The sequence below is a fragment of the Hylobates moloch genome, unplaced genomic scaffold (genome assembly GCF_009828535.3).
Source record: "Hylobates moloch isolate HMO894 unplaced genomic scaffold, HMol_V3 SCAFFOLD_1, whole genome shotgun sequence".
Lineage (NCBI taxonomy): Eukaryota > Metazoa > Chordata > Mammalia > Primates > Hylobatidae > Hylobates > Hylobates moloch.
The window spans coordinates 6,300,409-6,324,915 of NW_026652276.1; the positions used below are offsets into that span (position 1 = coordinate 6,300,409).

General features: G+C 50.0%; 1 protein-coding gene across 4 annotated transcripts in view; it reads right to left on the reverse strand.

The window, feature by feature from the left end:
- The window catches only part of AGAP1 (ArfGAP with GTPase domain, ankyrin repeat and PH domain 1), a 642,705-nt gene extending 618,214 nt beyond the window's left edge, over window positions 1-24,491 (reverse strand). For 3 of the 4 annotated variants that reach the window (XM_032753655.2, XM_032753653.2, XM_032753651.2), the window contains exon 1: window positions 24,239-24,491. In XM_032753655.2, the coding sequence (XP_032609546.1) occupies window positions 24,239-24,401 (163 nt within the window). In that variant the 5' untranslated portion in view covers window positions 24,402-24,491. The remainder of the gene's footprint in view (window positions 1-24,238) is intronic. The other variant, XM_032753647.2, reaches the window with a different exon arrangement.
- Between the last annotated feature and the right edge of the window lie 16 nt (window positions 24,492-24,507).

Genomic DNA, 24,507 nt, shown 5'->3' on the forward strand with positions numbered 1-24,507 from the left:
GTGCAGGTGGAGGCTGTTTTCTTATTAAAACATTCAAAACACCACGTGTCACTCTCCTTTCTCTTTGTCCTATGGCAGAAAACACCAGCTGAAGAGACATTTGCAAAGCTCCGTGCCCCTCCCGAGGCTGACGGTGGGAAACAGCTGGTACCCGGTGACCTGCAGCTTCCGCCCTGGCTCTTCACCAGAAAAAGAGGAAATCCAAGGAATTTTCTATGAAACCAATTGCAAGGCGGGGCACATACATCATCACAAAAAGTCTTAGAAGAGGCAATTCGGGAGGTAAGGAATTTGGTTGATTGCCAATTTTATTTCTGTCACTTTTTATATTCTTTATGAAAAACCTTTTTAAAAAGCATTCAGAGATCACTGTCAGTGGAGGAGGAGAAAGAGAAGTCAAAGGCATCCGGTTGCCCAAAGCTGGGTTTTGAGATTCCTGATAAGCATCCAATCAATCAAACAGTGTAAACAGCTCCACTGTCTTCACGTGAATTAAACACCAGAGTTACAGGAACACCACAGTGAACCCAATGCAGCAGAACAGTCGTCTTCAGGCAAAGGAGAGATGGCCACAGCCCTTCTGCGCTTTCTCTAAGAAAGCATTTCCAGCTCTCCAGTTAGGGTCTCTGCGCTGCACCTTCGGAGGCTGGGCCTGCCTGAGCTTCCACCCCTCACCTGCAAATGGGGCAAGAACCCCAACTGAGGCAAGCCAGGACTCAGACCTCAATGGCAACTATGAGTTCTACCTTTTTTTTTTTTGAAACAGAGTCTCACTCTGTCACCCAGGCTGGAGTGCAGAGGCACGATCTTGGCTCACTGCAACCTGCACTTCCCAGGTTCAAGAGATTCTCCTGCCTCAGCCTCCCGTGTAGCTGGGGTTACAGGCACGCACCACCACGTCTGACTAATTTTTGTATTTTTAGTAGAAACAGGGTTTCACCATGTTGGCCAGACTGGTCTTGAACTCCTGACCTCAAGTGATCCGCCTGCCTCGGCCTCCCAGGGTGCTGGGATTACAGGTGTGAGCCACTGCACCTGGCCCAGGCTTCTTTTTAAATCAGGTTTTAGGTTTTTTTTCATAATCTAGTTTATATTTTAAAAACATGACTTTGATCTAAACAAGTTCTTTTACATTTTTTTTACAAAGTAAAGAGGATCTCCTGCCTCATGGCTGCTACTTCTTTCCAGTAAAAATTAGTCCCTGCAACCTCAACTAAAATAAAATTATCATAAAGATCTACGTTGAGCACAGCTATGTCATCAAAGCCCTGCTCTGGGTTAAGTGACAAAACACTCGTGATGCTACATCAGCGACAAATCCTCAGAAACCACCAGGGAGGGAGGGATGCTGTACGGACTGCGCAGTATCCCCCAAATTCCTCTGCAGAGGCTCACACCCCCGGTGACTGTCGTCGGAGATAAGGTCTTTAAGGAGGCAATCATGGTAATATGGGGGCTTAAGGGTGGGACCCTCATCCAACAAGACTGGTGTCCTCCTGAGAACGGAGAAACACTGAAGACCACACACACGGAAAAGACCAGGTGAGGCACAGAACGGGAAGAAGCCAAACCTGCCAGTGCCTTGATCACGGACTCTCGGCCTCCAGAACTGTGAGAAAATGCGTTTGGGCCTCCCAGTCTGTGGTATTTTGTCATGGCAGCCCGAGCTGACTAATGCAGGCGCCAAGCCCCTCCAGAGCCGTGCAGCACCCATGGCTGATCAGCCTGCCATGCTGGTAGATCTACCCTGTAGGGCCAAAAATGCTTCTACCTGCAACTGCCCATCAATAACATCTGCATGACTGTTTGCAGGGGGGCAACCAAAGAAGAAAGTTCAGTCCCACTGCACCAACCCAGCTAATGGAACAGAGTCCCACATGGCACTCTCCTAAACTGGGCAGCGACGCCACTTACTTACAGAACACAGGGAAGATTCTGAAGCCTGCCGGGGAGCTCAGTGGACCCGCATCCACTCACTCGTCCACTCCACAGGCATTTGTCCCAGTCTCCAGGTATGATGGGAAGCCAGGGTGCACAGGGCCAGAGGCGACAAACACATTCCTGCTGGGTCCTGGAGGAGGGAGGCTGGCCAGGAATAGGGGCGGCATGAAATGCGCTCGGGCTGCAGGTGCCAAGCACTTACGCTTGTTTCCTTTGGAGTAAAGCAAGAGGAAATGGAGGCTCCAAATTCAAATGGCTTTCCCAAAAGCACACAGTTGGAAAGAAGCTGCACCAGACTCCATTTGAGGACTCTTCTTAGACACGGCATACACTGCCTTCTCAACAAGCAGCTGTACCGTGGAGGAGAAAGTAGAAAAGTGCCACAAGAGATTAAAAAAAATAATAATAATGCTCCTGGGCCTGAGAGAGGGAAGCAGTGCAGCATTTCCGTTTTATTTCTGGGGGCTAGGGAGCAGAGCAGAACATTCAGGAAAGACATGCATTCTGCAAGCCTTTACTGGGGATATACTTTTCGCCAGACATGCACGTAAAAGAGGAGCCACGTGCCCAGAGGGATGGGAAGACAGCATGTTCCAACCATGAAGTCGGGAAGCAGAAGGAAGCACAGGTGAGGGAGAGTCCATGGGAACCGCCAGGCCAGCAGCAGCAGCAGCAGTAGCAGAGCCCACGCGGCAGGAGCAGGAGCCCACACCTGAGCACTGAGGCACACAGCCACCTGTCACGATCCTCGGAGGACTGGGCTACAGAGGCTGCATACTCCAGCAACCAACTTCTCCCTGCTCCTAGCAGGCCCTTAAGTCGCTGCTGCTGAGCTCCCCTCACCCCCTTAAATATCTCTTTCCCACCAAGATGCAAAAGGCAACACCATCCTCTAGCATTTGCCCAGCTCTGTGTGTGTTTAATTTCCTTACTATTTGCAAGAAGTCATTCAAAATGTTGACAGCATCTTAACAGTTTGCACATGATATATCTGCACATCTTACAGGTTAGCATCCGTGTCAAAAGTCACCAATGAACACATCAAAATCTCTCCATTTCGATTCTCTTTTAAAGGCTGCAGAATGTCTGGCTTAACACTAAGCAGACTTTTTTCTGCAAAATTACAAGGAAACACTGAACAAGGGCAGATGCACAAAATGATACCCATGACGCCTGACGAACAACTCCGTGTTGACAGAACAGCTTGTGGCCCTTCCCACCCCAGTGGATCAGCGCTGTTATTGCCAGCTCAGTATCTATGCCCCTGTCTTTCAGAGAACCTTTTCGGTGTTCCTTTGAGGACCTGCCCCACTCTTCTCTCTGCTGCTACTCTGATGAGGCTGTCCATGAAAGACCTCCCCTGGCCAAGGAGTGGCAGAATCTGGGCCAATCAACCACTCTCCAGGCAACCCAAGCGGTGCCCTAAATACACAGGCAGCCTGCGCCTGTCCCCTGGGCCCGTGGTTCAGTCCATCCCAATGCCTCCATGCTCAAAGCCACCCCCACATCCTTCAGATAAAATCCATGTCTGCTTGAATCAGCCAGAATGGGATTCTCATGTTTTCAACCAAAGACCCAAAGAGTCAACTTACCATGGTCCCCAGCTTGAAGGGTAAACAAGTTCTGACAGTTCTAAAAGGCAAAGACCATCTGCTTAAGGTAAACATTACCTAAATTTAAGGACTTTTTTAGTGCCCTAACTTCGGATGGCAACTCCCAAAGAAAAGATTCCCAAAATGGTGGCCATGGCAACCTCAATGGCCTGAGTATACAAGCTCCCCAACTGATCAATATGGCTGCAGGCCCCTTCTCTGGGACATGGGTCATTGAACATCTGATCTAAACACCAGGTATGTTCCTTGTTGCTACAGACTGTGCCCTGCAGGCCAGAGTCCATCCCGCCTCCCTCGTGCAGTTAACCTCCATGGAGCTCTCACCATGTGTCCAGTCCTGGACAAGACACTGGGGTTTGGTTCCTGAGCACCTTGAGCCCATGCTGGGGAGAGACGTGCAGACCACATCACACCAAAGTGCACAAGCCACCAGGTGGCAGGCCCTGGCATCGCCAGCAGGAGCCATCGGAATGGCCTCGGGGAAGCAGGACTCCTGAGCTGGGTTGTGAGGGCGTCAGGTGGGTTAAGAAAAGAGGCTTGCCAAGGGGCAGGACTCAGGTGATCCAAAGCCCCAGGCAGGGCCCCAGGCAGAGGAAGTGGCCTGCCAGTAACTGTGAGCCTGGTTCCTGGTATCCTCCACAGCGAAGGTACCCCAGGTGGGGCGAGACCAGGCTGGAGAGCAGGCAGGGCCACGGAAAAGGACCTGGGAGCTCAGCAAGGCAATTCCATTTCCATTTCTTTACTTCCTCCATGACTCCTAAAAAGGCTTAAGGGTGAGGCCAAGGAATTTCAACTTCATTCTAAAAGCCCTAGTGAGCCACTTAAAGGCTTAAGCAGGTTGAGGTCTGGGTAGATTTATATTTTTGGATCTATTTATGGTTTAACCCAGCTGTCAAACATGAATTGCCACATCAACATTCTCTGAGATGTGTGTGTGTGTGTGTGTGTGTGTGTGCGCACGGACTGCACTGGCACACACCAAGGTGAGACTCGGGGAAATCGCCTGTGCTCAGTCACGTAAGTACAGATACATGTGTTCTGTACACATAAACACCCACAGGAAAGATACAGGGGAAAGCACAACCTCATCATAAAACATCTCAACAGGAGCCTGGGAGTTATCAAACTGTTAAAACTTGAAAAGCTACAAAATCACCCTTTATTCGGAAGAGCTCAATCATTCTCAGGAGGGTTGAGCGTCGGGGTGCTGTGTTGTTAGGTCTTTGGGCTTTTTAACTAAGAAAGGACTCCAACCTCATGGACATCATAACGGCAAACCAGTTTCGATGCTTCTAGACCCCATCAAGCACAGCTGGGTGGTCCTCTATCCGCCAGCCAGGAATGCACCCACTGGAACAGTCCAGGCTCCAGGATTTGGTTCACCCACTGCTCCCCATGCCATGGCACCTGGATTGGGAGTGCCCAGAGCCACAGTACCCAAAGTGTGGCACCAAAATGGCAGCAGCAGCCTTGCCAGGGGGCTCGTCGGGAAGGCAAGTTCCCAGGCCTCACCCGCCACCCACTGAATCAGAACTTCTGGGGGTGGAGCCCAGTGATCTGCATTTTTTTTTTTTTTTTTTTCTGAGACGGAGTCTTGTTCTGCCGCCCAGGCTGGAGTGCAGTGGCGCGATCTCTGTTCGCTGCGACCTCTGCCTCCTGGGTTCAAGGGATTCTCCTGCCTCAACCTCCCGAATAGCGGGGATTATAGGCGCCTGCCACCACTACTGGCTAATTTTTGTATTTTTAGTAGAGACGGGGTTTCACCATGTTGGCCACTCTGGTCTCTAACTCCTGACCTCAAGTGATCTGCCCGCCTCAGCCTCCCAAAGTGTTGGGATTACAGGCATGAGCCACCCGCACCTGGCACACTGATCTGCATTTTAACCCACCCTCAGTTAAAACACAGGTGACCTGAGGTGACCCTGATGCAGGCTAAAGTCTGAGAACCACTGATCTCAAACCTTTAAGACCATTTAGCGGCAAGAAAAAACTAGAGAAGCCACATCTGAACTAGAAAAGCACAAAGGGGCCCAATGAAACTGCAAACTAGATTTTCTCAAAAATGACCAGAACTGCCACGAAATGAACTGGTCCGGATAAACATGACCAGAACCAGGAGTGCCCAGTCCTAAACAGATGCTGCCAGAGGAATCTCAAGTGCAGAGGGCCCAGGCCAGCCGGGAGCCCTGCACATGCATTAATGGCACAGTGTCTTTTTTTATAACATCCAAAGCACTTAAAAGAATAATATTTTCACTCATGTATCTCAACAACTTCCAGGAGAGGAAGGCAAAGGGCAGATTCTCTGGCTGGCGCAAAGGTTACATGGTCAGGAGGGGCCCAGGAGCCACTGAGCAGAGGCAGGCAGGGTGGGAGGCCCAGGGATCTTGTCACCTACCTCCAGCTCAGACACCTTTGCCCAGCTGCCCACCCCATGGCGAATCCTAACAGGGAAATCAAGGCAGAAATGGGGGAGGATGCGCATTGATTGATTGATTGATTTTTAGTCATAGGGTCTCACTCTGTTGCCCAAGTTGGAGGGTAGTGGTGCAATCATGGCTCACTGCAGCCTCAATCTCCTAGGCTCAAGCAATCCTCTCACCTCAGCCTCCTGAGCAGCTGGGACCATAGGCAGCACCAACACACCTGGCTGTTTTGTTTTTTGGTAGAGATGAGGGTCTCCCTATGTTACCCAGGCTGGTTTTCCTGGCTTCAAGCAATCCTCCCACCTCGGTCTCCCAAAGTGCTGGGATCACAGGTGTGAGCCAATGCACCTGGCCAATTTTCTTATTCTTATGTCAACAAAACCAGTGTTTCCCAACCTTGGTATTCTCCCCTAAAAGTTAAAAAACAGATACTCAAAGAAAACTCCCAAACTCCCAAACAAGATACAGCCATCTACCCAGCATTCTGCTGATGCAGCATCAGATCAAGATGTGAGTGACATGACCACCAATGTGGACAATGACCATCACCATACACACACATTCACACACACATTCACACACACTCACACACTCACACGCATTCACATTCACACACACGCATTCACACACATTCACACACATGCATTCACACATTCACACACATCCATTCACACACATTCACACACGCTTTCACACATGCATTCACACATTCACACTCACATTTACACACACATTCACACTCACATACACATTCACACATTCACTCACACATTCACAAATTCACACACATTACATTCACACACACTCTCACACAAATACACACACTGAATCTCACAAGCATGTTCTATAGGAACAAAATCCACAGTTTGGGGAAATTACATGGGTTTTTCTCCCCACCCTACAAATGGAAGAACTGCCAGGGGAACTCTCTTGAATGCGGAATTGTCAAAAAGATTTATATATAAAAGTTTCAGGAGATTTTCTCTTGGCCAGAAAACAAGTGAGTAATTTCCCTGAGCCCAGCATAGGTTAATAATCAAAGAAGTTCGTTAGGAACTGCCCTGAGCTCAGGCTGCCAGGCAGTTAGTCATAAAGAGCTAGGTGGAATTTGCCTACTCAGGCAATGGGAGGAGTGAGGGAGAGTCACATCCCCACAGAGAAGCCGGTTTCCTAGAACACTTGTGGGCCAGGAGCTGGCTGGGCCCCCGTGGCTCCTGGCTGCCCCCCCCCGAGGGCCTGGGTCAGACCCCAGGGAACCAGGTATCGTTGCTCACCGAGAGGGCGGGTCCCTCTGGGCACACAAGTAGACACACCTCTAGATAATTCCACCAGTTCCCACCTGAAACAGAAGCGTGCACCAGAGTAACCCTCGGTGAGTGTGGATCAGAGGCTGAGGGGGTCACAGAGTTCATCTGACCTGGGGCTCTCAGTCTCGGGATGACAAAGACTCAGGGCTGCCCTCGGCATTGCGGGATCTTGGGCAGCATCCCTTACCTCCACCTGCCACATGCCAGTAATAACCATACCACCCTAAAGTTGTAACAAACTGCAAATTGCCCCAGACATGGCCAAATGTCCTCTTGGGGGCTACAATGCTTGCACGCCATACACTGCCCCCCCAGCACCTTCTTGAAGACTGATCTTGGCCAAACATCTGGATTTACAGACAGGGAAACTGAGAACAGAGGTCACAAGGAGAGGCACACTGGCTCTGCTCCCTCGGGTTTTGCGACCTTATAAGGTGGTCTTCAGTCTGCACTTCTTTCTGAGGCTTCTCCTTTCCCTCCTCAGCCTCACTCCTACAGCCTCCCACCCCCCTCATCAGTACAAGACACTTCACAGCCCAAGAGACACAGAGGGCAAACGCTCTTTCTTAAGGACAGCTGCTATCCCATCACCACCAGAAGCCTGCTGAACTTAAGCCCAAAGTGGACGCTCTCACACTGCTGGCGGGAGAGTAAAATCAACCAATTTGGAAAACAGCATGCAGTTTACGCAAAAGTTAAACATATATCCAGAACATTTCCCAGCCACTCCACTCCTAGGTATCTACCCAAGAGAAATGACCCAAGAGAAATGAAAGCACGTGCCCATATGAAGACTTGTGCGTGAATGTTCACAGCAGCTCTATTTGTAAAAGCCAAGAACTGGAAACAACGCCATCAATATCCATCCACAGGATAAACACACTGTAGTAAATCCATACAATGGAACATGACTCAGCAATGAAAAAGAAAAAGCTACGGATATACTTAACAACTCGAATGACCCTAAAAATCATCATGCTGACTGAATGAAGCCAGGCAAAGAAGGGGTCCTTTACTGCAGCGGTCCCTAACCTTCTTGGCATCAGGGACCGGCTTCATGGAAGACAATTTTCCCACCGATGGGAGGCAGCGGGATGGTTTCATGATGATTCAAATGCATTACATTTATTGTGCACCTTATTTCTATTATTATTGCATTGTAATATATAATGAAAAAAATTCTACAACTCACCATAACATAGAATCAGTGGGAGCCCTGAGCTTGTTTTCCTGCAACTAGACGGTCCCAGCTGGGGGGGACGGGAGACAGTGACAGATCATCAGGCATTACAGTCTCATAAGTAGCGCCAAATGCAGATCCCTCATATGTGCTGTTCACAGTAGGGTTCGTGCTCTTATGAGAATCTAATGCCGCCGATCTGACAGGAAGTGGAGCTCAGGGGGTAACGCAAGGCAAAGGGATGGCTGTAAATACAGATGAAGCTTCACTTGCTGGCCTGCCACTCACCTCCTGCTGTGCGGCCTGGTTCCTAATAGGCCCGGAGGCTGGGGACCCCCCTTTTAATGCATGATCTTATTTCTATTTTATTCTGGAAAATGCAAACTAATCCACAGTGACAGACAGCAGATGGGTGCAAGCAGACGGGCAGAGGTGGTGCCAGTTGCAAAGGGGTACGAGGAAGTGTTGGGGTCGGGGAATGGTTGCCTTCCATACCTCGGCTGTGGCTACAGGGGTCAAAACTCATCAAATGGTAAACTTCCAAGACTTGGAGTTTACTTTATGTAAACCACACCTCTGGCCGGACGTGGTGGCTCACACCTGTAATCCCAACATTTTGGGAGGCTGAGGAGGGTGGATCACTTGAGGTCAGGAGTTCGAGACCAGCCTGGCCAATATGGTGAAACCATCTCTACTAAAAATACAAAAATTAATTAGCCGGGCATGGTTGTGGATGTCTGTAATGCCAGCTACTCAAGAGGCTGAGGAAGGAGAATTGCTTGAACCCAGGAACCCAGGAGGCAGAGGTTACAGTGAGCCGAGATTGTGCCACGGCACTCCAGCCTGGGTGACAGAGCCAGACTCCAACTCAAGTTTAAAAAAAAAAAACACACACTTCTCTAAAGAGATAGACAAAAATCAAATAAGTGCAGAAAAAGCATTCCAACTATAAAACACACCATTAATTTTCACAGTAACTGCAAGTAATCGTTCACATCACATGAGTTCACACCACCCTCTAGGTAAATCTGGTTCAAGCAGGTGAGGGTGGCTGCAGGTGAGCACACGCCCCACACTGCTAGGACGCCAGTGAGTGGGAAGCAGATAGAGCAGCCACCACCACGCCCCCGACTAAAGCGGTGGAGAGTTTGGCGACACACTCGGCACCCGGCCCGTGCACTGGATTCTGCCACTTCCGGCTCTGCCACCTTCCTCTGTGTAACCCTGGGCAAATTGCTTTGATGCACAGAGCATCCCTTTCTCCCTCTTTTGCTAATTACAGCACAGGGGGAAAGTAACTTCTATTTACATATATAAAAAGTTAACTGCCCACTAACATCTCCATTATTAAAATGTCGCAGAATTTGTGTGGCTTAAATGTAAGCCGTATTTTCAGCTAGCCAGGATTAAAGGTGCTGCAGATTTCCTAAACTCAGGTGACTTTTCAAAGGCATGCCGTTTGGAAATCCTCCCTCCTACCGGACTGCGGAACCTGTAATCGCAGGCAGTCAGCTTGCCTCCGTGCCTCCTCCTCATGTAATCAAAACCATCAGTCAGCATCCCAGCCACCACCAACTCTCAGCAAGGGAATAAAAGTGAACCAACAGCTGTTATTTTCTTTATAACCTTGGTGAGTAAAAAACTGAGTGTGAATGTGAGTTTCAAATCACAAATCGAAATCTGCAGGAGAGCTGCAAACTGTGGAGAGAATTCCCCAAGTACTTCTGCAGACTTATGGGCTGATTTCTGAAGTTTCCTTTTCTACTTTATTAAAACATCAAAACTGTAGGTGGCATTACTTGGTACATACCTGAAGGAATATACATTGTTCTACCATAAAGACACATGCAGTTAGCTGTGTGTTCACTGTGGCACTATTCACAATAGCAAAGACATGGAATCAACCAAAATGCCCATCAATGGTGGGCTGAATAAAGAAAATGTGGTACATATACACTGTGGAGTACCACGCAGCCATAATAAAAACAATGAGATCATGTCCTGTGCAGCAAAATGGATGGAGCTGGAGGCCAATACCATAAGCGAACCAGTGGAGGAACAGAAAACCAAGTATCTCATGTTCTCACTTGAGCTAAACATTGACACAAAGAATGGAACAACGGCCACCAAGGCCTACTTGAGGGTGGAGGGTGGGAGGGAAAGAACTGAAAAACTACCTATCAGGTACTGTAACTTACTACGTGTTGTAATAATCTGTACACCAGACCCCCATGACACCCAACTTATCTATATAACACGCCTGCATGTGCACCCCCTGAAACTAAAAGTTTTTAAAAATATAAAAATAAAGACCCATGGGTGGCTGGTGTCCATGGGTCCTGAGTTCGAATCCTGACTCTGCCACCTTCAGGAGTGGGCGAATTCAGGCAAGGCTTTAAACTCTCCAGGCTGCAGGCTCCTGACCTGCCAAATGAGGGTCCTACCACCTCTGTCTGGCAGTGACCAGGATAACAAAATGACACAAAGGGCACCCAGCCCTGAACACGGCGTCCTGCAGAGACAAACACTCAAGCGGCAGGTGCTATTACAGATTTTATTCAGTGAGGGGAAGGGAAGAAACCAGGAGGATGGTTCATGAAATGTTCCATTGAAATTTCTGGAATCTGGAGCACGAGCAGCTGTCAGAGATGCCTGCAGGCAACGGTGTCACTTACAAGGCAAAACCGCACCGACTGCTGCTGCAGAGCTGTACCCCAGTCCAGCGGGACGCCCCCGACTCCTCCACCAGCGCTCCCCTGCCATCACCATCCAGACTCTTGCCAGCTTCTCGCTTATCCTCCTTACTGTTTACGTCTTCTCATCTTAAACACGGATTCATAACTAATGTCTGAATAAAACCACGGGGGACAGGGTGACGGGGACACAAACTCCTTGGTCGGCACACGGGACACTCGGCAACTGTCCATCTATCGATGACAAGACAGATTCTGGGCAGCTGCTCCATTCAGGGCTGTGCAGGTACTGACGCTCGGCATTAAAGAGACGACTCACGACTACAGAGCAGTCACCCAGAGAAACGGCAGGAGGTCCTAAGTCAGGGTCGCCCCAGCGCAAGTGTAACCAGCTGCCCACGGGCTCCAGGGAGAAAGACTCAGCAAGCGGCCACTCCAGCTCCCGCTCCGTCCAAGCTCAAGTCCTGTGAGAGATGATAATGTACACGAGAATGGAAGAAAAAGGCACCAAAACAAACCTTGCCCATGCCGTGTGGGCAGACGGCCGAGGTCTCCATGCCACCTGCTCTGCCGTTCACTTCCCGAGGCCCCAGCCCTCATTCTCTCCCAAATTTGCAAACCATCAACACAGGAAAGAGGATGAACATGGATGCGAGTGAGGAAAACGAGTGTGTACTTAGCTTTCATATGTGGCTTTGCGTCTCACTGGCCCTGCCCATATAGACCCAGCTTCCGGCAGCTCCTAACCAAGAATGTTCCCAGTGGCATCGTATTTTCAAAACAAGAAACTCTTGGACAAATAAATTCAAGTTTCTATGTAAAAATCTGAATTTTATGTCCAGAAAACCCCCCAAAAGACAATACCATAGTCATCACGGTTCATTTTTTTTTTTTTTTTTTTTTGAGACAAGATCTCACTCTGTCACCCAGGGTGGAGCACAGCGATGCAATCATAGCTCACTGCAGCCTGCAACTCCTTGGCTCAAGCGATCCTCCTGCCTCAGCCACTCAAGTAGCTAGGACTAAAGGCACTTGCCACTGTGCCTAGGCTGGTCTCAAACTCCTGGCCTCAAGCAATCCTCCCACTTCGGCCTCCCAAAGTGCTGAGATTACAAGTATGAGCCACTGCATCTGGCTTCAAATTTTTTAAAATATTGAAACCCAAGCTAAATAAATAAATAAATAAAATAAAATAGGGCTGGGCACAGTGGCTCACGCCTGTAATCCCTGCACTTTGGGAGGCTGAGGCAGGTGGATCACCTGAGGTCAGGAGTTTGAGACCAGCCTGGCCAACCTGGTGAAACCCCGTCTCTACTAAAAATACAAAAATTTAGCTGGGCGTGGTGGCAGGTGCCTTTAATCCCAGCTACTCAGGAGGCTGAGGCAGGAGAATCACTTGAACCCAGGAGGCAGAGGTTGCAGTGAGCCGAGACTGCACCACTGCACTCCAGCCTGGGTGACAGAACAAGACTCTGTCTCAAAGAGAAAAAAGAAAAAGAAAAAAAAAACTCAGTATCTGGATCTAACAAGAGTTATGTAACAAGAGCCAAGGTAACAGTAACCATGGAAAATGGGTCTTCTAAACACACGTTTCTGGAAACGCTGACTGCAAACAGCTCCCTCCCTTACAACAGCCCTGATGCTGTTCCCACAGCCCAGACCCTCAGTCACCAGCATCTCCATCTCGCATGGTAACAGCTGGGTGTCAAAGCACTCCTGGCCAGGCGCAGTGGCTCACACCTGTAATCCCAGCACTTTGGGAGGCCAAGGTTGGCAAATCACCTGAGGTCAGGGGCGTGAGACCAGCCTGGCCAACACGGTGAAATCCCATCTCTACTAAAAATATAAAAATTATTTGGGTGTGGTGGTGCTTGCCTGTAGTCCCAGCTACTCGGGAGGCTGAGGCAGGAGAATCGCTTGAACCTGGGAGACAAAGGCTGCAGTGAGCTGAGATCACACCACTGCACTCCAGCCTGGGCGAGAAAGCGAGACTCCGTCTCAAAAAAAAAAAAAAAAAAAAAGAATTAAAAAAAAAGCACTCCCCTCTCCAAGCAGGCTCCATTATCAGTAGTAGACCGTCCAATAAAAGGTCTCCCAGCCTGCTCTCGGGGCTGTCAAGGATCACTCATTATTCAGCCGCCTACCCCGCTCTTCCCAGGCTGAAGAGACTCTGTTCTGGATGCTCCAATCCTAGTACCCACTGGCCTGGAAAGCCCTCCTGACTGCTACCTGGCTTCCAGGATCTCTCCCTGGACTCCGCCCCATCCCCTGGCCCCTCCCACACAGCCTTGTGTGGCTGCAATCTCTCCCTGTATCAGTGGGTCCTGGGTGAAATCTGAAGGGCCCTGAGCATCCCACACATCTGCCTGTTCTCCCAGCTTCAAAAACTGGGCTCTACCCAGTGCAGGGGCTTGATAAAATCTTGTCTATTGATTCTCACATTGGCCACTTCCCCTACTAAACAAAGTGAGTATAAACTTGGTCCTCCCACCACCATCCCTCAAAATAAATATTTGCCATTGCAAAGCCACCAGAGAAATCCGTACACGCACACACTGCCCTCACTCAATCCATGGCCCCGCGTGTCCTTCCTGGCTCTGGCCTTGTTTAGCACTGGCCTTTGTGGAGGGGGGATGGGCAGCTAGGACACAGTGCTGGAACAAAGAATATTACTCCTTGAGTTGGCAACACTTAGCTTTTTCTCTTCTTTTGTGTCTTCAGCATAATTGCTACAAACAACAAAAACTGAATAATGCCAATACGTAACTATGAAGGCCATAACACAGTTTAGGCCAAACATACAGAGTGAATTCCCTTTCAAATACCAACACAGATCCAGTGAGTTATCTAAAACCCAGCACAGAGATGGACTGAGGCTGCCTGGGGCTCAGCCAGAAAGAGTCCCCCAGTTGACAACTGACTTCTGCCAGGAGCCAAGGAGAGCCAAAGGGGCCCCTGTTGCAGTCCCAGGGGAACTGCGCCCTCTTCCTGGTGAGGGATTTCGCTCACACAGCTCCATGCACAGAGCCGTCATTATTCAACTAACAAGGAATTAATAGCCTGCAGACAATCCAAAAGTTTAAAAACCTAATCTCTAAGTGCTGGAAATGCATTAGCCATGCAAACATTTGTTTATGAACAAACAACTGAAAGAATGAAAATCAGCAAAGGGAGACAAACGGCCATCCTGAGTGTCATAAACGAACCTTGAAGGTACTGAAAGGTTTCCCAGGGAGGGGCTGCTGGGCTGAAGGAGCGGCTTCATGAGCAGCTATGTCCAACCCACAGAGAGAAAGACACAGTCCAGCACACACCCGACAGAAATGAGGCCATATGGGCACCAAAAGGCAAGCGAGAATCTGCACAGTGGTGCTATTCATGACAGCCCCAAAACAGGCAGCCAAACACCGACAGCCCCCAAAACAGGCAGCCACTCAAACACTGACAGCCCCCGAAACAGGCAGCCAAAACAGGCAGCCACTCAAACACTGACAGCCCCCGAAACAGGCAGCTGCTCAAACACTGACAGCCCCCAAAACAGGCAGCCACTCAAGCGCATATCACAGGCAGAAGAGACCAATAAACGGGGGCTACAATTTCTAACGACCCTCACGACAGATGAGTCTGTGCTGGCCACTGAACTGGATGCTGGTCCCACATGTGATCAGTTTGTGAAAACTTTCTCCTTTATGACTCAGGCACTTTTCTCTATGTTATGTGTCAAAAAAAAAAAAAAGAGAGTTCGAGGCTGGGCACGGTGGCTCAAGCCTATAATCCTAAGACTTCGGGAGGCCAAGGCAACATAGCGAGACCCCATCTCTACAAAAAAAATAAAAAAATTAGTCGGGCATGGTGGTGCGTGCCTGTGGTCCCAGCTACTTGGGAGGCCAAGGCAGGAGGATCGCTTCAGGAGAGCAAGGCTTCAGTGAGCCACGATCGTGCCACTGCACTTCAGCCTAATTGACAGAGACTGTGTCAAAAATTAAAAACCAGGCCAGGCACGGTGGCTCATGCCTATAATCCCAGCACTCTGGGAGGCTGAGGCAGGTGGATTGCTTGAGTCCAGAATTTCAAGACCAGCCCCGGCAACACAGTGAAACCCCGTCTCTACTGAAAATCCAATGAATTAGCCAGGCATGGTGCACATCTGGAGTCCCAGCTACTTGGGGGTGCTGAGGTGGGAGGATTACTTGAGTCTGGGAGGTTGAGGCTACAAATGAGCCCCAATAGTGCCACTGCACTCCAGCCTGAGCAACAGAGTGAGACCCTGTCTCAAAAAATAAATAAATAAATTCTAACAAGTTCCAAGAAATAAGAGAGTTTGAAGTGGTCTCAATCCCACCAATTCCAAACCCAAACTTCAAGTACTACATGAACACTCAGAGACCCAGGCTTGATTGCTGAAGCTAAAATTAACACAATGCTGTTCCCGCCAATCACACCATCCCCTCCCAAATCAGGTTCACCAGGCTGAACTTCCAGCAGGGGCAGTCTCGTCAGAACAGGAGCAGATATTCCACCCCGGCTCACAGCAGCACCCCAGACCTTCCAAAACAACAACAAGGGGGGTGCAGACAGGCTTCCGGAAGCGCTCTCCCTGGAAAATATGCTGGACTCTCCCCCACTGAAAAGGGCAGCTCAGCGCACAAACAGGATGGAAGTTCAGGGCAATCAGCTCTTTCCAAATCAACTTCTTTTTCATTACATAAGCTAGCCAGCACTTCCGACAATACCAATCCTGCTGAAGGGTACCATCACACAGTGGGCATGCCCCCAAGGTGACATTTAAGAAGTGAAAACGCTTTCCTGAAAAAAAGGGTAGGTCTTGTGGCTATTTGTTGCAGGCATTCATAAATTTTTTTAAAAATGTTTGACTTCTTTCTTTCAAGTATCCTCAATACTATAAGTTACTATTGGCTAAAACTAAAACTTACTGAATTGAAGCTAAATTTACTTTCTAAAGATACCGTTCTGCCTTTAAGACTATTATCTGAGTGAGAATAGGGTAACAGTAGCTTTGTCCTAAGCTGGAAATCAACATGGTTGTATTTACTAGAGCCTGCTGAATGCTGACATTTCTCCAAGACCAAACATAAATCATTTGTGAACATGGCCAGTAATTATTTGAAATTCTTCTCCCAGAACCATGAAAAGTGTTTTCCCACCCTTAAAAAAAAAAAAAGGAAATAAAAAGCTTCTAACCATGATGCTAATGACAACCAGACGGCATGAGCAGTTTTAAAGATTAGACAGTTGCTTGTGTAGAAACACTGTACAAATACTCCAACACTGCAGCCCAAAAAAAGACAATCCCCATCAAACAGCGGGAGAAGTGTGAAATTTGCAAATGAGCCCCTGGTTAAACAAAAACACCAATCTGTTCCCAGAGAGCTCAGGGTGGCCACCTGTTCGGGACTGGTGGCGAGTTCTGGTTACCAACGGAAGAAGCGATACTGGAGCAAGCAGTGGCAGCCCCCTCTCGGGCCCTGGTCCCCACCCTCGAGCCTATATTTAGTCTGCTCTTTAAGGAAAATGTCCCAACCTCACACACAAACAAGCTATCTGGCTGGTTATTCAAAGAATCCATTAACGATCTCTTCTGCAGGGGGTGGTATCTGTTTTCCTTCCCTCCCCAGGCCCCAGATACAAGCACGATACTCACTTCTGGCCATGGTCTCTTGTGACCAGAAAAGCCCTGGAAGATAGAGGGACTGGACCCCACGGACAATACCAGCCCTGCCTCCGGATAGGTCATCACTGCATCCTGGGAAAGACAGCCCACAGTATGAAAAGGGACCCCCAAATCCCCCTCAGCCCCTCAGAAGCACAGAGCTTCCAGAAGGCCAGGGCTCACTGCAGCACACACAAAGCACTAGTACCCCTGAATAAAAATAACAGATGCTGCAAAGATTAGAGATTAACATCTGTAGAGTGCATTTTGTTTCTCAGAGAAAGGTACTTAACAAAGGGAAGGAATTATGTAGCTAAGCACCAGATCAGAACCTCAAACCCTGGATTTTAAAAATAGCTAAGCCTCATCCGCTTTGCCAGACTCAATCACTTAAGCTAAGGACTCGAAGGGTCTGGAGGATTGGGATGGAGGCGGGGAGGGGGACACAGGTTTGCTAGAGTGTAGAGAAACATGAGACGAAACGAAATCAGTGGTTAAAACAAGCCAGAGTGAGACTCACAAACTATAAACACCTGCAGGGTATACGGGGAAAAACGGATGCAAAATAAGGGATTTTCGTCTTAACAAAATAAAACGCCTGGTTTAGGCAAAAAACAAGAGGTGGTAGCAACAGGGCTGCAGGTTTTGTTTTGAAGGTTCCTGCAGCTGCCCCCACTGCTTCTCTCCCTTCTGAGTCACTTCCTTCAGGCTCCTCCAACAGCTCTTTTAAGCTACTAGTAACATCTAGCTTCTATCTTTTACAGAAACGCGCTTTCAGCTTGGAAATATTGGTAACAAAATGTGTCATCTGCCAAATCATCATATAATAAGTGAATATTGAAGAACCCCATCTAAATATACATGAGACTACATTAAAAAGCAACAATCTCCGAAAGACAAGAAGGAAAATCCACAAAACCACAGAATGAGTCTAGAAGGAAATGGACATCAGCTGCCTCCACCTCCCAACCAGATTCTCTTGGCAATGTCCATCCGACATGCCACCATGTCGCAGAAATGCAGCCCACTAACAGATGCCCCTGACAGCAATAACTGAAGCACACCCTGAGAATGGCCCTGCATGGCAGGTGCACCTGAATGTGTGTTCAGGGTTCTGAGCTAAGGAATCCGGGAGTGGCCAACCCGGAGATTCATTCCTTATCTATGAGGAACATCTAAACCCCCAGCCTGTCCCACGGAAAACAAGCCATACAGGGTACTGAGGCTCTTTGATTGGTGTTAAAAGAAGGTTGCTGGGTGGTGGTTGTTTGGGGGAGGGTGTTAAGTGAAAATGCTATATAAACTGCACACTTTCTGAAAGCAGGCAGCAGCGCTTCTCCTGCCCAGGCCACCATGGGACCGCTCTGTAAATAAATTCCCCTAATAAACCCTCTGTCTTTTGTTTGCTGGCTCTAGGTCTCTTCTCCAGTCTCTTGAACCCGGTGCCATCCCTAATGAAATTTAAAAGGGTCTGGCACGACAGGCCCCTTACCCAGCATTCAGCTCCTTTTCAAATAGCATCATGAAGATCACATGAACACCAGCTTGAAACCATTCAGATCTGGTTTAAGTCCCTCCTCCACCACGCTCAGCCTGTGTGACCACAAGCAACTCCCTGAGCAGCTGGCCTGCGGTGTCTTCACCTGCAACCTGCAGGGGAGGCTGATAGGAAACTTTCTCAGCTGGCTACAAGCACAGCAAGGAAGAAGCAGCAATGGCCCAGAGATGATACCAAGTCAACTGGAGCTGCCTTTCCTCTACAGCAATGCTTTCCGAAGTGTGGTCCCTGGACCAGGGCATCAGCATCCTCAGGACACTTGTTAAGAGAGGCACGTTCTTGTGTCCTGCTCCAAACCCACAGAACTAGAAACTCGGGAGGTATGGGAGGGGCCAGCAATCTGTTTCCACCAGCCCTCAATGTGACCTGACACACACTCACGTTTGCTCTTGGTGTGACACGGAAGATACTATATCATGGCAGTGACACAGGCTGTCACCCATTTGTCCTCTTAATATCGATTCTATGTCTGAAATTCACTTACACCCAACATAAACACCAACCTGTTGCAGACAGCTGATCTGAAAAAGCTGCCAAGATTTAGCAAGCAAATGTTTTGCTTCCCCTACATATAGTAAAGAAAATTTCACTTCCATGCCAAACACCACATGACACTGAGTTCCCACCAAGCCAGCCCACCAAATCCAAAAGGTGTCTAACCCTAACTTCTGTGCTCTGGGGACGTTTCAAAATGCCCTCCCTTCTGCAGCGTATAAACACTCTTTATCCTACCAAGAAGGAGCTTTTGAAAGGACCCTCTGGCAAGTCAGCCAGCCAACAAACAATCCCTGGGCATCCTTCAAGGGCCAGACATGATCAAACCACTGAGGATACAGCAATAAACAAGCCCTGATTTCTGCCCTCAACCAGCTTCCAGACCTCCCAGCTGGAGTGGGATTAAGTAGATGAGCCAAACGGGGTGGGCAGAGAGCAGGAGGGCCTTAATTCTGGCAAGGCAAGGCTGGTCATGAGTGACACCAAGACAGACCGAGCCTCGCAGGGTGAGCAACAGGCAGAGAAGGCGGCATCTCAAAGAGCACCTGCACCACAACTAAGAGGCATGAGTAAGCTGGACTCACAGGGAAAGCCCGCATTGTGGAGGCCCCGGGTGCCGGCAAGGTACGAGAGCTCACCTGGAAGCAACTAAAAGCCAACTGAGTGTTATTTTTAAGGAGAGGACTGCAAACCTGCCACCTTTCATTCAACTTGAAGGATTAGGAACATGGCCAATGGTGACAAAGAAACATGACACTTACCCGCGGCAGGAAGAAAATGTTTGTTTCCCTAAACATGCACACCAGCATCAACCGGACTAAATACATTTCCACATGAAAACAAAGCTTCTGGAAGTTTTGCCACAGTCAGCTGCTTTACAGAGAACAGAATACTTTTGGTTCTTTGGGGCCTTCTCAAACCCTCTTGCCTTGGGTGGCGGAAACAAGCTTGGGATGCTTTGCACACGCGGCCTATGGGAAGTATGAATAACAGGGGCTCCGCTTCTATCTCACACGGCAACGGAGGGCCAGAGGTGAGGTCGGACAGGCCCAGCTCACCGCTCTTGCACAAGTGTCCTAAGCTTTCTGGGTCTCAGCAGTGCATCTGTGTACAGGATCGATGCAGGACGAACTGAGATGATGCATATCAGACACTCCGCACTCTGTGGGACACAGATGCTCAACAGAGCAGCTGTATCATGGGACGAAGTGGGGAACCCTGACCCATCTTCCCAGGTCCCCCAAACACTGGGGCTCAGATACTACTAAGGGGTCCTGGAATCTCCCTGTGAAAATGCCCTTAAGAAGTGCAGGGCAGGGTTCTCCCGGCAAGCAGGCCAGGCCAGTGGAGAGCCTGGGTTTCCTCTCATCGGCCACCTGGTGGGGATGGAGGCTTGAGGGCTGGCTGAGGGCTCAACCTCAGAGGAAGGCCAACCTTCCCGGCGATGCGTGGGAACCTGGGAATCAGGCTGCCTGGCTGAATGAGCTGGCTGGGTTATCACTCACATCACGGTACTGCTGCTGGTAAGCTGAATTACGATGTGCAACTGCTAAGAAGAGGCTTTATCCTTGAAAGAAGAACAAGCTTTATTGAACGAGAAAGGCAGTTGATTCATCTACCTCAATGCCATCAACCCCAGATGGACTTTTCTAAGGAGAACCAGAGGGGAAACTAACACACGCTGTTCAGACTGGAGGCGAGGTGGCTCTCAGGCTCATTTCTGGGCATGGTGGCTGCGGAGGCTCCAGAGACGACACAGCTGTGTGGCTACATTTCACAGCATGCCATGCCCCATAAGACATCCTAGAAACCTGATCAGATAAATCTGGAACAATCAGCAATGCTTCCTTAAACTCTAGCGATTTAGGGGTGAAGGGAGGGGTGAATAAACCTCTCAATGTACAAAACAAAAATTGGGAAAAAAAAACAGTTCTCTCCTGACAAGCTAGTGTTTTAAAACAAGACTGAGGGCAAAATCACCTGTATCCCATGCCTACAAACAGGATTACGGATCTGTTTTTATTTGGAAGCCTTGGTGGGCCTTTCAACTAAAATATATTTAGTCCATCGTTAAGAGATTTTCCAACCCAGACCCACTTCAACTCGCTCTGAAATAAGCATCAGCCAAAAAAATCCTTCCCTTGGACAAGGGTGCACCTCACTCCAACAGCAAAAATTCCTGAAGATGCCAGAAAACGTAAAATTTTGAGTAGGGTGCAGCCAAATGTGGGAATATTGTGCCAACAAGAGAAACCCTATCTTCAAAAGCTCTTCATAACATTAAGAAGTGCCCGGCCGGGCGCAGTGGCTCACGCCTGTAATCCCAGCACTTTGGGAGGCCAAGGCGGGCGGATCACCAGGTTAGGAGATGGAGACCACACTTGGCTAACACAGTGAAACCCCATCTCTACTAAAAAAACAAAAAATTAGCCGGGCGAGATGGCGGGCGCCTGTAGTCCCAGCTACTTGGGAGGCTGAGGCAGGAGAATGGCGTGAACCCGGGGCGGAGCCTGCAGTGAGCCAAGATTCCACCCCCGCCCGCCAGGGTGGCCGAGGGAGACCCCCTCCCCAAAAAAAAAAAAAAAAAAAAGTGCCCACATCATGGTAGTCCAGAAGCTTTGGAAGTCAGACCCCAATTTTGTGTATGTACATACAGAGGAAGAGAAAAAAAAAATCCCTAGCTGGAAATCTTCTAAAATGTGGTCAGTTTTCTATTTGGTGGGACAAGTGACTTTTTGAGCCATTTGTTATGATGTGCACCTGCTGTCCTGATTGGAAACAGTTAGACTTTAAAACCTCCAAGGTGCACGCACAGGCAGGCACAGTTCCTTGCGCGGAGCCCTCTGCAGTTACTGTGATGTTCCAGCGCAGGCTCAGTTGCCAGCACTGGGTTCCTGCCATCCACATGCAGTGTGGAGACAGAAACTCCATTCAAATGATCCCTTGGTTCAGATCAGACTTTAAACCACCTCAGTCAAATGTTAAGGAGGTCATTATCCTTCCCTGAACCTCCACCAGCTCCTCCATAAAATGAGGATGAGGAAGCTACCCACCCTCCCTCATAGGGTTGGTGAAGCCACACAATGAGATTATAGATGCAAAAATATTTCTGTTAAAGTTCTACAGAAATGAAAAGTGGTATCATTATTGATAACAGAAGAACATGCAAAGAACAGCAGCATGTCTGAGTGGTTCTTAAGCCTCACTAAATTAGCTACAGCTCCACACAATGTAGACATCCCCATTTCTAAGAGAAAAATAACAGCATCACCCCAGTCCCAAACAGGATTCACCCAATGATTCTAAGCCTTATTAAACATGACAAGGATCCCAGCCAAGAAGGGGCCTAAAATCTCAAATCGTAAGGACAGGCATCATGCTGTCAAAAGAAAAAACCATCACCTAGGAACGACGCATTTTTTTTTTTCTTTTAAGGAAGAAAGGAAAATGCAACCACATCCTCTTGCTAGAAAGTCAAACTGCTTTGCTGGAAGTGCTTGAGCCCCAAAGCTCAGCTTCAAGAATGGGAAATAAAAACGAGGTGTTGTGAACCCCACTCAGCCAGAGGTCTTCACGCAGCAAAAGACGCTCTCAGCCAGGTGCCTTCAATACTTGATACCGGCTTTCACAGTGTTTCATCAGACTTCTGTGGCTGCAGCCAGAGAGCCAGGAAGAACCATCTGAGATGAGCACCGTGCAGCCTTCACAGATCCCGAAACAGACGCAGAGCTGGAGCTCTGGAGGAACCTTGCTGCAACACCACCCGATCATCAGCAGATGGGTCCAGGTCCTACCGCCTCTCACCACGAGTCATGCAGAGGCAGACAGAGCCCGTCTCTTGAGGAATCCACAGAGCATCTTAAGTCACCAACAACGCAGCCAGGTGACCTCATGGGAGACAGATACACACAAAGGGCCAGGACCCCATAAGGCTGGAGCTCCACCTGGAACCTCCCCTGGAATTAGCAAGTCCCCCAAGGGTATAGTCTGCCTGTCATCCAGCCTGGCTGGGACATGGTTCAAGTCTACAGGGCTGCCAAATGCCAAGGGCTCAGCAACACAACATCCACTTTCTCCACCTAACTGGCAAAGTTTCAAACCAAAACACTTCGGGGTTAGTAGTTCGGACTACATAGTGCCAAGGCAAAGCCTCTCTGTGGGCTGATAGCCTCGCCCTCACAGAGGGAGGAGGCTGGGCAACGCCAGCACCAGGCTTTCAGGCACATTCCTGCCGGCCTTGGGCCATTCTCAATGTTCCTCAATAGAGGTCTTACCGGCCAGTCTGTATTATGGACAAGCCACTCTGCAGGCTTTTCACCATCACTGGCCAAGAGCGCTGAGAGGGGAGAAAGTGCTGATCAACTGCGGCTAGGATATGACTCCACACTGCCCACGCACATGCCACCTGGTGCCCCAGGTGAGTCTTGGCAGGACCAAAGGGATGAAGCAGGGAAATAAATCAGCAGCCTGGAAACAGAGAAATGAGAGCCACCAGAAATCCAGAGGGCACAGCACCGGAAGGCAGACTGCTGTTGTAGCTCTCCTGGAAGGCCATGGCCCTGCCTGACATGCAGAGGGAAGGGGGGGGGGGGTTTCTGCCCAAGCATCCTGCCCCCCTTAAAACCACAGCACCCTCCACTTCAGTGGCCTCCAATTGCAGACATATGAAAGCGAGACCCTTCCGCTGGAAGACGCCCTGCCCTCCTGGTAGGGTTCTTCCTCTCATCCAACCCAGGACTTTCGGTTGGTACAAAGCACACTACCGGGGCCAGCGTTTGCACAGGGGCAAATGGACCTGCACCTGGGCACGATGCTCCCGCGGCTGGGGCTGGCTCTCGGCATCCACTAAGTTCAACTGCACCCCTGAACTGAGCAAAGACACTAAGGAGGGCAGCCCTGCACTGCCCAAACACGCCGGCCCAGGCCTCGCCCCCAGCGGCAGCACTTCTCAGAACACGTCTTCAACGTCCAGCAAGACGCCCAGGCCTGGCCTGGTAACCTGTCAGGGGTCGAGTGGCGCCGACCCCTCCGGGTGCCCCCAGGCGTCTGCTGGGCCGGGACGCTCGGGCGGCCCAGGACGCGGAGGCACCAAGCCACTTTCCCGCAGGAGAGACTCTATTGTCCATTATCAAATTAACGCTGACGATCCATCTTCCTGGCGGAGCTCGCGGCGCGCGGGGCGCAGGCGACGCTCGCCCGACCTTGCAAGGCAAGCAGCGCCGCAGTGCTCCCTCGGCGGGGCAGCCGCGTGCCCCGGCCGGCGAGTGTGGACACCCGCACGCACACAGCGCACACCCCCGCCGCGGCGCGGGCGTCCGTGCCTTCCCGAGGCCCCAAGGCGGCCCGGCCCTCACCTTCGATAGCGATGACGTGCTCCCGGATCTGGTTCTGCAGCACCGGCTCCTCCACGCGCTCCAGCAGCTCGTAGATGGAGTAGATGTTGGGGTGGACCGACTCGAAGCGCTGGATCTCGGCCCGGATGGCAGCCGAGTTGGCCAGCTGCTGCTGGTAGTTCATGGTGCAGGCGCCGCGCCCGGAGCCGCGCGCCCCCCGCCGCCGCCGCCGCCGCCACCGTCCCCAGCCGCCACCGTCCCCAGCCGCCGCCGCCCCTCCCCGCCACAAG